Here is a 15878-nt window from a genome sequence, read left to right as displayed (position 1 = left end):
CCACGCAGGGGTGTCCCCACATAGGGAGCCCCACGCGCAAGGAGTGTGCCCCGTGAGAGCCGCCCAGCGCGAGAGAAAGTGCAGCCTGCCCGGGAATGGTGCTGCACACACACAGCAGACACAACAAGATGAGCAACAAAAAGAAACAGATTCCCATGCCACTGACAACAAGCGGACAAAGACAATGCAGCAAATAGAGAACAGACAACCGGGGTGGGAGGGGGGAGCGGAGAGAAATACATCTGAAAAAAAAAAAAAAGATTCACATGAATATTAAAAAAAAAGCAAAATGGAACTTCACATACTGATTTTACCCAAATTCTTTATAGTACACCTTGACAAAACCAAAGGCTTTTTAAACTCTATTTCTGGTAAAAAAACAACTATGTGGTAAATTTAAATGACTTTTCTCCCTGGATTTTACCTGGGTATATACTATGTAATTTTTTTTTAAGTTAAAAGAGGTCAGGCTTTGCACTTTGATAATTATGTCAATGTTAGTATTTCTTGGGATCTCTGAAAGATTCATTTTCTTTACAGCAGATCCAACATGAGCTGAAACTCCTGCTAAATAAAGCCAGCCACAGATTTCTCAAGTTTACTTTGTGTACCAATTTATTTAACAGTCTTATTCATGTTGGTCTCCTATACTGTTTCCCCAAGGCCATTTCTACAAAAATATTGTGAACTTTATGTACACGGAAAATTAATTCCAGTTCACATTCATTTCAAAATGTGTCTAATAGTTTCCAAATACTTGAATTCAATCTAAAACACCCAGTTCACTTTCTGAAGAATCTGCACAGACGGTAATATAATATGGCATAATGTCTGTAAATTAGTTTCTTTTCAGATCCTGTTAATCCATCTAGGAAATTACAATCATTTTTATCTCTTAGATAAACCATCAAGGACAGTCTCCTTGATGGTTTGTTGTGCATCTTCACTGTAGGGCTGGTAGAAATCAGAGAGCCAAGGTTTCCTGTGGTTATTGGAGAGGAGGCCCTGACCAAGGCTGGGCTAGGGCGAACAATTGGGCGCTGGGTCAGGCCAGAGCAGGGACACGCCCATCCTGGTTTTGGGATCTCACTAGAGATCCTTCCCCACTGGGCCCCTCCCACACATGCCAACATGCACTTTTGAACTGGGTCATTTGCTAGCATTTTGACGTTTTAAAGGATTCACATGAATGTAGTCTGCCATTCCACAAAGCGGCTTTTTACTTAAGTTTGAGAGGAAACAGCTTATGTTAAAATTCATTAGAAAAATATTTGAGAAGTTGAATTTCTGATAAAGTCGTGATCTCGTGCTAAAGTTGTGAAATGCATACTTTGTGAAGGAAGAGCAAGAATCTAGTCGACACATATATAGTTATTCTCCCAGGATATTTATCGAACACCTTTTCTGTTCCTGGCACCAAGTTCTGAAGATAGTTTTTAAAAGGCCGGTTTCTGCCTTCGGGAAGAAATGAAAGTTAAAAGCAGCAATTATTTTAATAAAAATAATCCCTTGAGATGCCTTTTTATATAATAGGGGGGGCACCTAACCCAGTAGAGGGTTAGGAAAGGCTTCCTGGAGGAGCTGAAAGTAAAGGGGTTTAATCTAAAGTAAGCAGAGGAACCTGAGCAGAACTGTGTGGCATAAGAGAAAGGCATGTCCTGTGCTGATCAAGAGCAGTGTCTTGGGAGACCAATTGAAGACGCCTGGATTTTATCCTGCAGCTATGGGAGGCATTTTTTCCCCCTTTCTTTTTAATAAATCACTGGGTGTAAAAAAAGCAAAGTTCAAAATAGAAAATGAATTTCCTGCCTTTCCCAGGTAACTTAGAGAATTTTCCACAACTGATTTCGTACAAACGTAAAAACCTAATAGCGGTTGTCATTGTACAAAAATGACATTACTCTGAGCCTTGCCTTTCCCCCTAAAACCCATGCGGCCACATCCTTCCGGTACTGAAGATGGGGAAAGACCCGAGACAACCTGGCGCTCTTCTGAGAAAGCTGCGCAAGCGGCCTTCCGGGGACAGAAGACACACCCGCTGGAAGGGAGGCCGGGAGGGACCACCCGCCGCCCCAGATGTAGACAGCTGCGGAAGGCGGGCCGCGCATGCGCGAAAGGCTGCTTAACCCTCTCCAGGCCGACGGAGCGATCCCGGCAAGGCTGAGCAGCCCCGGAACCCTAACTTAAGTACTGGGCCGCAGAAACCCCCTTATACTAGCTGTCAAATAGCGCTGCGTATCCGCCCGGACCAATTGTCAACTAGCTGGAGTCATCTGGTAGCATTACTGGAGTTTTTCTCACTTTATATAAATGTGGTGGAGATCGTGTTATTGGCCTTTAACAGTGCCCATTGCAGAGATTAAGTAAAATAAGAATTGTATGCTATGCTGCTGAACATCAATGCCTAGTCTCTTGAAAGTTGAAGTCTACTGTGCCAGCTTACTAGTGAAGTACTCTATTCCAGGCCAACGGATTTAAATATTCCTTTTGCACTGAAAATACATGTTCAGTCTGTCTCAGGTAGTTTATAGCTACGTTCTCGTGTTGGCGGCTTTCAACCTTAGCCAGATATTTAAGAATTATCCTGATGCTTCAGCCACACTTGGGTCCAATTACACCACAATCTGGTAGAATGCAGTTTTTAAAAGCTTCCCACGTGTAGCCTAGTTGAAAATCAGTACCATACAGAGAAAACAGACTTATAAAATTTCACATCTGCCTCTACCCCTCTTCTCTACATGCATGAATGATAAAGAGGGGAAGCAACACAGAGAAAGCATCAGTCACCGCTGGGGGTCAGGAACTGTACCTAATATTTTGTATGAAACTTTTTTACAGACTAACAGACCAGTTAAACCTGTTGGGTTTCTGCCTCCTTGGGTTATAACCATGTAACTTTCTAGTGTCCTTGGGACTTTTTACATTGTAATTTTAGGTCTTTTAAAACATTTTAAAATGTATTACATCATCCATGTTTATTGTAGAAATTCTTAGAACTTGTACAGAAACCTGACGGAAGTTCAACACACTAAGGTATTGAGTGTTGGCTACATGGGATGTCACTTAAATCAGTTTTTTGGACAGTTAATTTGCTCAGAGCTTGTACCAGAGAAGCGCTTCGGTCAGCGCTTCCATTTCTTTTGTCTTGAAAAGGGTGGGATAGACTATTGTGAAGAGGCCCTGCTTGGGTTTCTCTCTGCTTTCCTCAACACCTATTCCATATTCAATGAACAGATCAGGGTAGCTGCCTGGCAAGAGACAGTACAACAATTGAAAAACAGGTAAGTCAATTAGGAACGTCACTATGACAAAAACCACCAAACTGGGTTTGGGAACCATTTTCTACACCAAGTCTCCTCCTTTTTTGAGGAAAACTATAGGAGAAGCAGCAGAAAATCTGAGCCAGGCTGGACAGGCAAAAAAAAAAAAGGCCCTCTCCAGTGTCTTTTCTCAGCTCATTTCTCACCCTCTTTCAATCCCCATTCTTGTTTAATAAAATCTGAATGAACTATGTTTTTCTCCTTTGCTCATTTTAACTAGTAAATCAAAGTTACCTAACTTAGCAAAAAGCCAAGGCTTCGCTCTTGGGGCAGAAAAAAAACCCTGTAGTGACACACAATGGAAGTGCTTTGTAATCAGTATATTAAGGAGACATTCATACATTTCAAGAATCGCTTAAATTCTGATACCCAGATTTAAGCATGTGAACAATATGATGACTTTCAAACATACAATTAAAGCTATTCATCATAATTTGCCAGACTACCAACATTAAATTACAGTTAATTTGGAGCATAAGTTAAATGGTTTAACGTAAGCCTAAGGAACCTACCTTCCTATCTCATACATGCAAACTTCTCCATGTAAATTTCTCACCTTAACTTCTAAGTTACCCAGCTTCTGCAATCAGTACTTGGGGCTTATCATGGTCCAAAGAGAAGGGGGGGGGGGGAGAGTAACCAGGACTGAGCAAAGTATGTAGATGGCACAGAAGGGAATGCAACTGTCAAAGTGCATGCCCCTCAAGCAGCAGCATATGATGATAAACCCCTTCTTAAAAAGCTATCATTTCTATTACTGATAACAGACTATATACTGTGCCATCTTCAAACAACATTTGAGGCCACAGAATAAATGCAGAAGCATTACAAGTCCCACTTAATACAGGTAACTATACAGACCAACACTTCTCTACAAACTTTTTCTGATTGCCAGTTAAATACAGTTTTAATTTCATAGTTAACAATGAAGTCAATACATATATACCTATAACCTAGCAAAATTCACTCTAAGCTAGTCCACAAATACAGCGAAAAACAATTACAAGACATGACCTAACAAATGCTAATGGTTTTTTTTCCTTAAACCAAAGTCATTTTTTTTTTTTTTAAACAAGTATTAAACATCTTGCACACTGAAGTCACCATACATACAGGGCAAAGTTGGAGCTTTTATATTTGAGTTTATTCTTCATTTAACTTTTAAAACACTACTATAGTTGAAAAAACAAAAACGATAGCAAGTAGTGAGCATATTATGATTACAGTCCTTTGCTTATTCACTACTGCATATAAAATGCCAGTAGTGAGTGTTAGCCACTGGTCACCACTAAGAGGTTTGACACTGAACACCACCTCTGGGGTGATGTTCATCATCCTCATACGCCTCTCCATTGTAATGGCGCCGTCTTTCCTGATTGGGATCAAAGTCCACCAGTTCTACCTGATCCATTTCATCAGTTTCTTCTACCTCTTTCCTCTCAGGTAGAAGTTTCTCCAGCAGAGACAGTTTATCAGGGGAGAGAAAACCATTCTCAGGAAAGTTTACCTATATAAAAGGAAATTTGTTAAGATAATAAAAAGAAATAAAACCCAACAGAACATATTTTGAAATAAGCACAATTGCATTACAAAACCCATGAAGAGAACTGCAGCACACTACACCCCACCCCAGATACCCACATCAGCCACAAGGTTCAAGGTGATTAATTTCATCACTAGGCTCCTTAGACTAAACTACATACACATTTCCCTCTAGAAAAATACATGCACTCAACATGTATTCCCACCTTTAGGGGAATCAACCAATCCCAGGTTAAAACACGTATTTGAAAAGGCATATAGTACCTAGCATTCTGAACTAGAATATAAAGCTTATGATAAAAATTAAGGTCTTACAATAGCCACTTGGCAAGCACAACCTTTCCCCCTTACTAATCTTTAATAACCAATTAATGACTCAAATCAAATCCCAACTTGTTAGAGAATGCTCAACAGAAGTAGACAGACCTATTTCCTCCTGGACAAGTGGAAAAATATAAACACAAAAAATATATAATTATTAAATGTAAATTTGATTTTTTTTGACTTTCAGAAATGTAATTCTGTTAACAGATTTTCTAATCATTTGCAAATATCCCTAAAATGCTTTATAGAGCTTACCTTAAATTCGATGATTAGGCGACCCTTTTCATATGGCCTACGATAAATTGGCATGCCTTCATTTAGCACACACTTGATATCTCCATGCTTGACGATCTGACCTAAAAACATTGAAGCCACAGGGTCACTTTTAGGATCCAGGGAAAACAGAGAATGTCATACAACTCAGTGATAATAGCAAATTCATTTTCATTTATGGGTTTTCTAGGAGCTGCCAAGAAAGTCAAAATCATACTACTTCAGCTCAGTCCACAGACAGTTAATTGGCTTTCTCTGAGTGCCTGTACTATTGAGCTTTATGCTGCAGACACTGGAAAGAAAATACTACAACAGAGAAAAAGGAATTAGTCTAGTTACCATACCTGGATGAGAGGTGATGACTATGGTTCGGTTGTCAAGAGTGGATATTGGCTTTTGGAAGCCACACAATGCTTCAACCAATTGTATGTCCATACACATGAAAAGGTCTTCTCCTCGTCTGTATTAATGTAAATATGACATATATCACATTTTAAATCACCAATGATTTCAAGTACCATAGTGTGCACAATTCTCTTTTCTTCTCTAACAATTGCACAGTGCCTTTCACAAAGATCCCCTTTCCTCCCCCATTCCATGAGTCAAACAGCTAAGAATAGGGACCAGTAAATATATGGAAACTGCGACTGCCAGGCCCATTTCTGGGACAAGGATTCAGAATCCTTCCACACAAACACTCTATAGCCTCTATCATTTGCCATCCCTGAACTGTCTCATTACCTAATTTTAAATCTAATTTCTCACAGAGAGGGAAAGGGAGAAAAAGATATTTTAAGAGTGAGTCTAAAACACATTAGGGCTTTCCCTAAGGACATTATTATGGTCTAACAAGTTGGACGGATCTAGTCAAGAGTACTGATGCTCTAAAATTAGAAAATACTAGTATTACCATTTCAAGAGACTGTTACAAATTCCTTTACTGGTGTTATGAGATAATTCAATAGTGCCTAGCACACTGTAACTGAACCATGCAATCTTCTACATTTAATAACAGCCCACTTCCTTTTCCTTGCGCTTATACTTTCCTCTTTCCAAATCTCTATTAATTGAAAAATCAGTCAGGGTGGTCTCCAGAAAAACTCAAGATTTTAAAAGACAGCATCACAATCCCTGAGCTTTACAGCACTTCCTGATGTTTCTGAGACAACTGTTTAAGTATTCTGCTATAACTTTTTTCTTGCCCTCCCCCACCCCGCCCTGTCTTTGCTGTGGCCATCCGCTGTGTCACCTTCTGTATCTATTTCTTTCTGTCTTCTCTTGTCTCTCTCCTCTAGGATTCACTGGAATTCAATCCTGGGGACCTCTGATGTGGAGAGAGGTTCCTTGTTAACTGTGCCACCTCAGTTCTGTGTCTCTGTTGCACTTCACCTTGACTCTCCCCTTCCTCTCTTTTGTTGCATCATCATCTTGCTGCATGACTTACTCGCGCAGGGATTGGCTCAACCGTGTGGGCACTTGGTTCACCATGCGGATGCTCGCATGGACACTTGGCCCACCACGTGGGCAATGGCTCACCATGCAGGCATGCTTTCTTTTCTTTTTCACCAGGAGGCCCCAGGGATCAAACCCAGGTCCTCCCATATGGTAGGTAGATGCCTTATCACTTGAGCCACAACCGCTTCCCTGCTGTAACTATTTCAAAATCCATTTCCTTATCGGTGATGTCTCTTAACATTTATTGAGGGAAGTGGACTTGGCCCAATGGATAGGGCGTCTGCCTACCACACGGGAAGTCCGCAGTTCAAACCCCCGGGCCTCCTTGACCCATGTGGAGCTGGCCCATGAGCAGCGCTGATGCACGCAAGGAGTGCTGTACCACATAGGAGTGTCCGCTGCGTAGGGGAGCCCCACGTGCTAGGAGTGCGCCCCATAAGGAGAACCGCCCAGGGCGAAACAAAGTGCAGCCTGCCCAGGAATGGTGCCACACGAACGGAGAGCTGACACAATAAGATGATGCAACAAAAAGAAACACAGATTCCCGGTGCCACCGGTAAGGATAGAAGTGGTCACAGAAAAACACACAGCGAATGTACACAAAGGGCAGACAACTGGGGGGGGGGGAGGGGGGAAGGGTAGAGAAATAAATAAAGTAAATCTTAAAAAAAAAAAAAATTTATTGAAACCTCGCTTCCAGTCCAATTTTTTAAAAAGTAGCCGTGGATATACATTCAACACAAACATTGTTAACCACTGACCAATCTTGTTTAGTGCAAGTTCATCATAAACTCAGTATTCAATACCACATAGTATTAGACCTGAGTTTATGTATACTTAGAAAAATTGGACCCAAATTGTAGTTTCTTACAGAGATTGGAAGATAATTATTCCCAATGAAATGCAACCCAATTCTCTTGTGAACTCAGGAATGAAACTGGCAAAATCTTTAGGACACTTAGTTCAGATTAAATGCCTACTCAAAGCCTGAGGGAAAAGTTTTGGCTGGGGATGCTTTCAGCCCACATGCCTGCCTGTTTATATATGCTAGTAATAAAGACTACAGAACATCTCCTGGTTCAAATATACCCCTTCAAGTTCCAGATACGGTAACGTTTAGTTTTTCGTTGTTGTTTTTTTTTAATAGCCTCCTTTAAAACAAAACATTTGAGTTCAGCTCTCCTACTATACTTTCCCAGGGAATGTCCAGGAAATACATTCTAAGAGTATTCAAAAACTCATTTAAAAATATACCCCCTAATATGATAGACATCAGTCTGCAGATTAAAATTTTTACCTAGTAAAAACAGCATGATCCTTCTGATCTAAAACAATGATGATATCTCCAGGCTCCAGTCCTGGCTCTTGGTCTCCTTCACCATGGAATGTTATCTTCTGGCCATCTTTCATACCTAAAAACAAAAGGTTAATTTTGAACTTCAAAAGTTCAGTAATCACAAAATTTGGGTAAGACACATGTTATGTGTGTCTGTACCTGAAAAATAATTAAAATGTTACCATGTCTTTTTGGATACCAAGTATCACAGAAATGACTGAGAATGCCTACTTGATTAGATCAGTTCAATATCCTACTGAAGAAAGACTATAATAGTGGAAAGCACAAACTCTAGAGGCAAAGAGACTTGGCTTCAAATTTTAGATCTGTTATTTACTAGCTGGATTACCTGGGGAGGCAAGTTGTATAACTTTCCTAAACTTTTAACTTTCCCAGAAAGACCTATCCTCATTAGAACTGCGGCTTTAGGATTAAATAAAATGGTTTATGCTGATGCCAAATCAGTGACTCTCTGGCAAACATGACAACCATTAAGTGTTACCTAATTTAACTTTCTTACATATAAGAAGCCATATAGAATTATTTCTATTAATCCTATAAACAGTAATTATAAGAAACCATCATCAACCAATATTTAATTTAAGTTAAACTTCAACCATTTTGAAACACTATTACATTACACATCTTCAAATTCCTTAATTATTTTGAAGAACATGCATTTACTTCCCTCTAAAGTTATGTGCCCTATCGGGCATCATATTTTAGTTCAGTAAGGGCCTGGACAACATCTCTTTAAACATAACTCTTAAGAAAATCTGTGTTTGCAGACCATTCTGCTATAGCAGTATCTCCTGATTTCCTAAGCCAATGATCACTGAGGTCACCTAACAAGTGACTTTTTCCCTTTTATTATGGTAAACACTAAACCTATACACAAAACGGTACAATGAGTCCTCATGTATCAATCTAGATATAGTATAATTACCAATTCATGACTAATCTTATTTCATGTATCATCCTTCCACCAACAGCCCCCTGACATATTTTGAAGCAAAACACAGACATCAATTCATCCACAAATTCTTCTAAAAAACTAAGGACTTATTAAAGAGAAAAAACAGTTTGTTAATTTTAACTGGGGAAAAAAAAAAATCACATACAAAAAAGCCATTTCCTTTTCAATATACAGTATTCCTGGAGGGGAGAAGCATTATTCAGTTAGGATTCAAGTCAATTTATGTAGACTATTAATATAGATATTCCTATCAACAGTTACAGGTCAGTAAGTAAAATATACTAACTTCACTTTAAAATAGCAAAATCTCAGGCAGATATTACTATAATGTTGATTATTTCAGAATAGTGGATTAGTGATTTAAATTTTATTTGGGGGTTATATACATTTTCCAAAATTTCTACAAAGAACATATATTACTGTAAAGACATTTTTAGAAATTGAAAAAATTAAGAGCCTGACAAGGTAAATCCATAGAATCCATATCCCCTTAATCTTGTAATTCCTAAGGAATCAAAGGATGTGTACAAAGAGTTTGTGATAGAAGTTTAACGGAAAAAAACTTATTATTAAATTTGGTGTAGCCACATAATAGAACAGTATTCCATCATTTACAGTGCCAGTGACAAATCTCAAAAAGGTTATGACTTCAGAATGACAGCTGGGGGAAGCGGATGTGGCTCAACTGACAGAGCATCTCTCTACCACATGGAGAGTCCAGGGTTCCATGCCCAGGGCCTCCTGACCCGTGTGGTGAACTGGCTCACGTGCAGTGCTGCTATACGCAAGGAGTGCCGTGCCATGCAGTGGCGCCTCCATGTAGGGGTGCTCCAGGCGCAAGCAGTGTGCCCTCTAAGGAGGGCTGCCCCGCATGAAAAAAGCAGTCTGCCCAGGAATGACACTGTACACACGGGAGAGCTGACGCAGCAAGATGACACAACAAAAAGATGCAGTATCCCAGTGCCGCTGGATAATGCAAGTGGACACAGAACACACAGAGACTGGACACATAGAGCAGACAATGGGGGGAAAGGGGAGAGAAAGAAATCTTAAAAAAAAAAAAAAGAAGACAACTGACTCAGAACTCACCTTTATCAATATGAACTTCTAGAATCTTCTTCTCTCGAACTATCTTCCTTCCATTGCAACTTTTACATCTATCTTTAGGGCTGATGCGTTCCCCATGGCCCTGGCACTCCATGCATACAGACTGAATCTGCTGAACCATCCCTGGTCCTATCTGATGAATTCTTATTTGCATTCCAGTACCTCTGCAATTGGGACAGCACTCTACTGCTCCTTTCTTACCACCTCGGCCTAAAAAGTTTTAAAAGATAAACAGTACAAAATTATGTACGCATTTACTAGCACATACAGTAATGAATTAAGACTGTCCCTAAACACTAAGATTTTCAAGGTCTGATGGAAATGCCATCTAAAAACATACAACCAGCCTTTTTTTTTTTTTTGGATAAAATATAAGCCATCCTCAGCTTCAATTACTTTGTAACTTCCTGACTGCTGGTCTTCCAAAAAAGCCATTTCAGAATTTTCAACTTTAAATATGTGCTTTCTTTTGAAGCGCTGAGGCTGGGGATTGAACCCCAGATCTTGTATGTGGGAACTCAACTGCTTGAGGCCATATATGCTCCCCAAAACACAGGGTTCTCAAAGCAAAATTCTTAGGACTGCTTTGTGACATCCAAACAGTTTATTACTCTTTAGAAGATACCATATTTCTAGCAAGTAATTTGTATTCATAAAAAGCTTAGAAAGGTTCACAACCATTAATTTATTTCTAAATGAAACAGCTCAATGTCCCCAAAGAAAAAACTGTTAAAATCATATTACAGATTATGAAACTACTAAAATGGTTCTGAAGTTCTGGAAATACACAATGTATATACAATAAAAACTGTGGATATTCTGCTAGTATCCATAGGGTGGTAGGTTTAAGTGGTTTTTTTTTTTTTCCATACTCTTACTGTCCAAGATTTAAATAGTGTACATTTGTCTTTTATGTATGTTGTACTAAGTCGTTAAGTTCTCATTTCAGTTAATATATTAACAATGGTAAGACCATACCTTCACATTTATCACAAATCACATTCTTTTGCAGAGCTAATTTTCTGGTTGCACCGTTATATAAATCTTCCAAAGTTACCGAGAGCTGATGTACAACATTTTTACCTAAAGTAACATATCACACATTAAAAATTTAAGACACCGCATCTAACTTGTGTTAAACGCACCATAAAAATTGTTAATTAATAACGAACTGTAAAGTACCTATTACATACACAAAATATTTCATATTTATCACCTATGATCCTTGAACTGTGATGCAATTACAGATGAGGAAACTGGGTCAGAGATTAATTTGCTTGGGAACAAAGATGTGGCCATTTTGCAATTTACAGCAGTCAAAAACATTATATGTAAAATCACTAGAGAAAAACCAATGTTATCTAAATAGGCACATTTAACAAGGAATTAATCCAAAACCGCATTTCTGTCCCAATATATTCTTTGAGAACCTTTCACTCAGTGTGGTATGGAGCAATGTGGCCAATGACTTCATCTAAAAATCCTCTAGCATAGTAAGCTTCCACTAATAGAAATTAATCAGGAAAAATGTTTTATTTTTTGAGTTGCCATAGAATATAAAGTCCTACCTCTTTCTCAACCACTAGGAACAGAACATTTTACTATGGGCCCGCAATAGTGGTTTACAATTTAGCTTTCTCACTTTCTTCATAGTGCTGTCCAACAGAACTGATGAAAATAGTTTATATGTCTACTGTCCAATACAGTAGCCATTTGTCACATGTGGCTACTGAAAGGAGCACATCAAATGTGGCTAGTGGGATTGAGGAACTTAATTTTTATTTTAAGTTAATCTAAATTTAAGGAGCTACATGTGGCCAGTGGCTTCAAAAGGGTGCCACACTTACCTTAGAATGCAAAGCAAAAGGTTGAGATCACTTAAGGATACTGAGGCTAAGAAATGAAGTCACTTGTCAGTGACTGGTTAATAAGTTCCTAGCCTGGTGATCCTTCCAAAAGGACTATCCACCATAAAACATTACTGTTATACCTAAATGAAAAAAGTTCTGAAACTCCTTTCTGTACAACATACCTAAAGAAATACTTTTATAGTTTTTAACTATGTGCCATATTACCATGAACTTCTGATCCTAGATCCACTTTTGAGTTCTGTATCACAAATAAAGACCCCATGAATAGTTGGTTCTGGCATGCTGAAAGCTCTCTTTCTCCCTAAACTTTTTTTTTTTTAAAGGAGGTACCAGGATTGAACGAGGGACCTCGTATATGTGAGGCAGGTGTTCAATCACCTAGCTACTGAGTTATACCCCACACCTCACTTTAAACTTTATACAGAATTGAGCACATATAGGAAAAATAAAACCTCTGAAATTTAATTAAGCATGTACTTTCTGGTCCAATTTATTGTCTCATAATAGGTAGGGGGTCTCTCATTGATCTAAGGCACATATGAAAATTTACCAATAGTTGAATAATCATACTATTACTAAGCAATTGATTTGGACCGCAGATTATTTTCCTTTTAAAGCAAACTGCTTTATTTGCAAAATAAGCAAATAAAAACATACTCCTTTCCTCCAAGGCTTTTAAGGAAAACTGAATAAAGAACCTCCAGTCCTTCTGAACCTTAAAAAGTTCAAAGTGAAATTTAATGCTCGCCCATTTGTTCTGAAACTGGTTTCTCCGTATTATCCCTTGTTTATCTGTATAAACTATACACTGCGAGCAAAGTCAGACTGACTTCTCTTGAACAGAACAATGTACTCCTAAAAAATACTGCTACAGCATGCAAACCACATTTGTCAAATATGCATACATATTTTGGTTAACATTGAAGGAAGATTAAATAGGCTCTTTGGAGGTAATGAACCTGTATTCTAACCCTGACTGGCTGTTTAACCTTGAGAAAATTTTTAAGTTTCTGAACCTCAACTCACCATTGATTTAAAAAAGGCCACAGTTACCACCACTGGGTTAAGTCAAATAAGAGCTGTAAAAAAAAAGGGCTTAGAAAATTATGTTATACTTTGTCTCCTTAAAAATTAACATTTAATTACTATGACTTAAACTTATTAAAAGCACTTATTTGTTTTCACCACTTAATTGGCTTAGCTATTTTTAAGCGTTTTTAGTTACAAACCTCATTAAAAAAATAACCACAAACCAGTGGCAATTTATGGTCAGATGCATTATACCAAAAAGTAAATAAGCATTGAAATTAGTGAATTTTCAAAAATGTGCTTTGACCAATAGCTAATCTGTTGTATTTTGACTAGGTTATTCTTACCTCTCCTTTCTCTCTGCATCCTTCCACCACCTCCAAAAAACATATCAAAGATGTCCATGGGGGAGCCAAAACCCCCACCTGCTCCACCCTCTTTGATGGCCTGTTCTCCTCCTTTGTCATACAATTCTCTTTTCTTTGCATCGGAAAGCACTTCATAAGCTTGAGAAATCTGTTTAAACTGTTTTAAGAAAAAAGAAACAAATGTCTTATTAAACGATTTTTACAAAGCATAACCACTATATTAGACACTCAATTTCAGATGGTAATAGAAATACTATACACCTGGCATAGAACTAGTCTGATATGTTTAAGGATATTATATATTACTTGCCTTCTCTCCCTCATTTGGATTCTTATCAGGGTGGTACTTCAAGGCTAGTTTCCTGTAAGCCTTTTTCAACTCTTCCTGGGTGGCATTGGGTTTGACCCCCAAAACATCATAGTAAGTGGTTTCTTTCACCATTTTCTACAGCCTGAAATAAGAAAACGCGGTTTTAACCCACTTTCAACTTGTACTTATAACTGGTGAAATTAGAGTTTAGACAAACATAGGTCTGTTGCCAAATCTGATAAAAAGAACACAGCCTTCCCAAATTTCAGAATAAAGCTAACAATTCTGCGATAAATTCAGCCATGAATTCTAACTACATACAAACAAATAATCATCAGGGAACAGTCTCCTCCTAGCAGTTGGTTCCCACTGTCCCACACCAAAACCTCCTTACTAACGTACTATTAATCTGGATTGCTTCGCATTTCCCTTCCCCAGAGATGGTGACAAGACAGTTATTAATCCGAAGGAGAACTAACAAATTTAATCCGCTGGTTTTTGTATTAGCATTGTCTTTGATATATCTGATAAACGCCAAACATTTCCCCCCAAAATACATTTGGGTGTAATTGAGAATAGAGGGAGGAGTTGGTTTATGCAATCGATTAGAACACGAGTTCCAGATAGTAGGCTCCCCTCCCCCTCAATCCTGAGCTGTGTCTCAATCACAGGGCTTACATCTCCTCCACTGCTATCGCCGAATCCCTCTTGCCCCACAGGCCCGTGTTAGCCAGTGTAATTACATCTCGCCAGGTTTACCCCTCCACTTGGAGCCGACCGGTAAAGGTTTCCTTCCTTTCTCCCTCCCATCCTGGATCTAAGTGGTGGGGGGAGGAACCCAGCCCTAAACAAAGAGAGGGAAGGGAAAGATGAAAACCGAAAGCTGCAGCCTCCGCCCTTGCTCCTCCTGCAGCCCCTGGCCCCTTCCTCCCTCTGCGCGTGCGCGCAGGGGCGCCCACTCCGCGCGAGCGCGGGCGGAGGGGGTGCGGGGGCGCGCACGGAGAAGCGGAGACGGAGGCTCCTCGGGGACCTCGGGCGGGGGGGGGGGGGGGGGGAGAGGTATGGGGGGAGGGGAAGCACTGAGGGAAGGCCTCAGGCCCACTCCGCTGCGTGCCGGAGATGAACTGCCGGGGTACCACACCGGCTCTCCGAACAGGGAATCAAAGATACAGGAACCGACAACCCTCCCGCCCACGCGGAGCTAACCGCCTCCCGACCGCGGCTCCATCGGGCTTTCTGGTACCGCCAAAGGCGCCAGCCTGGGGTCGCGGGGAAACGTTAAGGCTGAAACTCACCGGTGAGGGGGCTGAGGCCAGTGAGGGGGAGCGGGAAGGAGCGCTTCGCTGTGCGCAGCTCGGGTAGCCGCCACCCCTCCGCCTCTTACCGAGCGTTCTGGAAAGTTCCGCCCGGCGCTTCGCAGCCGTCGTCTTTTGTAGCCGAGCCCGGTCGCGTCACCCACCGGAAGTCCCGCCCCTGCCGGCTGCTGCCTCCACCCTTAGTTACCTGGGCAACGGCGCGGGGGCGCTCGGGCTGGGGAGAGCTGTGCGGAAGGGCCTTGTGGGGGTGGGCGCATGTCCGCATTCTCGGCGCTTTTGGAAGCTTCTGGAGGGCGCACCCTTACCGAGCCACCTGGTTGCGAAAATGTCGGGCGGACGTGGGGTTGTGCAACTCGGGGTCTCCAAAGTAGTGGGGCAGTCGCCGCTGCTCCCGAGGGTTCGGGAGCTGGGATCCAGGCGGATGCAGTCTGCCAACTGCGGCCTCTCTGAACAAAGCCCTGCAGCCCTTGCTCTCCACCGCGCCCTTTTCATCTCTTTCGGCGTCCCTTGCTGGTTTAGTTCCCGACCCTGAAGTTCTGGGAACGAGCTGAGCCAGAAGTGCTGAGCAAGGCAGGCTTGGCCCGCACACCAATCTTACAGGCCTTGGATCTTGTCTTTCTCACACCCAAGCCAGGGCCTCATAATTCACCA

The 15878-nt window shown here is 40.7% G+C and overlaps 1 protein-coding gene and 1 pseudogene across 2 annotated transcripts; both read right to left on the bottom strand.

Annotated features, from left to right (window-relative positions):
- Positions 1-304: 304 nt before the first annotated feature.
- Positions 305-1163, bottom strand: LOC111760464 (AP-3 complex subunit sigma-1 pseudogene; annotated as a pseudogene).
- DNAJA1 (DnaJ heat shock protein family (Hsp40) member A1) lies at positions 589-15388 on the bottom strand. 2 transcript variants are annotated; one of them, XM_004485261.5, is made up of 9 exons: positions 15207-15388; positions 13912-14053; positions 13581-13758; positions 11312-11416; positions 10316-10543; positions 8212-8326; positions 5804-5919; positions 5442-5542; positions 589-4827 (listed from the first exon to the last, which is right to left on the bottom strand). In XM_004485261.5, the coding sequence occupies exons 2-9, from the start codon at positions 14041-14043 to the stop codon at positions 4609-4611; spliced, it is 1194 nt and encodes a 397-aa protein (XP_004485318.2). In that variant the 5' UTR covers positions 14044-14053; positions 15207-15388; the 3' UTR covers positions 589-4608. The 2 variants fall into 2 exon arrangements, with proteins under 2 accessions (XP_004485318.2, XP_071072917.1); XM_071216816.1 differs by lacking the exon at positions 13912-14053 and having other exon boundaries at positions 15207-15309.
- Between the last annotated feature and the right edge of the window lie 490 nt (positions 15389-15878).

This window comes from Dasypus novemcinctus, chromosome 8 (genome assembly GCF_030445035.2).
Source record: "Dasypus novemcinctus isolate mDasNov1 chromosome 8, mDasNov1.1.hap2, whole genome shotgun sequence".
Classification (NCBI taxonomy): domain Eukaryota; kingdom Metazoa; phylum Chordata; class Mammalia; order Cingulata; family Dasypodidae; genus Dasypus; species Dasypus novemcinctus.
This window is presented reverse-complemented; position numbering and strand designations above follow the sequence as displayed.

What these genes read in the sequence shown, in the direction of transcription:
- DNAJA1 (XM_004485261.5), bottom strand. Translation starts at nt 14,043, where the DNA reads ATGGTGAAAGAAACCACTTACTATGATGTTTTGGGGGTCAAACCCAAT. An exon ending in ATCCAAATGAGGGAGAGAAG is followed by an intron (nt 13,759 to 13,911) that starts GCAAGTAATATA and finishes TTCTTAAAACAG; the next exon opens with TTTAAACAGATTTCTCAAGC. An exon ending in AGTCATCACCTCTCATCCAG is followed by an intron (nt 5,543 to 5,803) that starts GTATGGTAACTA and finishes CAATGTTTTTAG; the next exon opens with GTCAGATCGTCAAGCATGGA.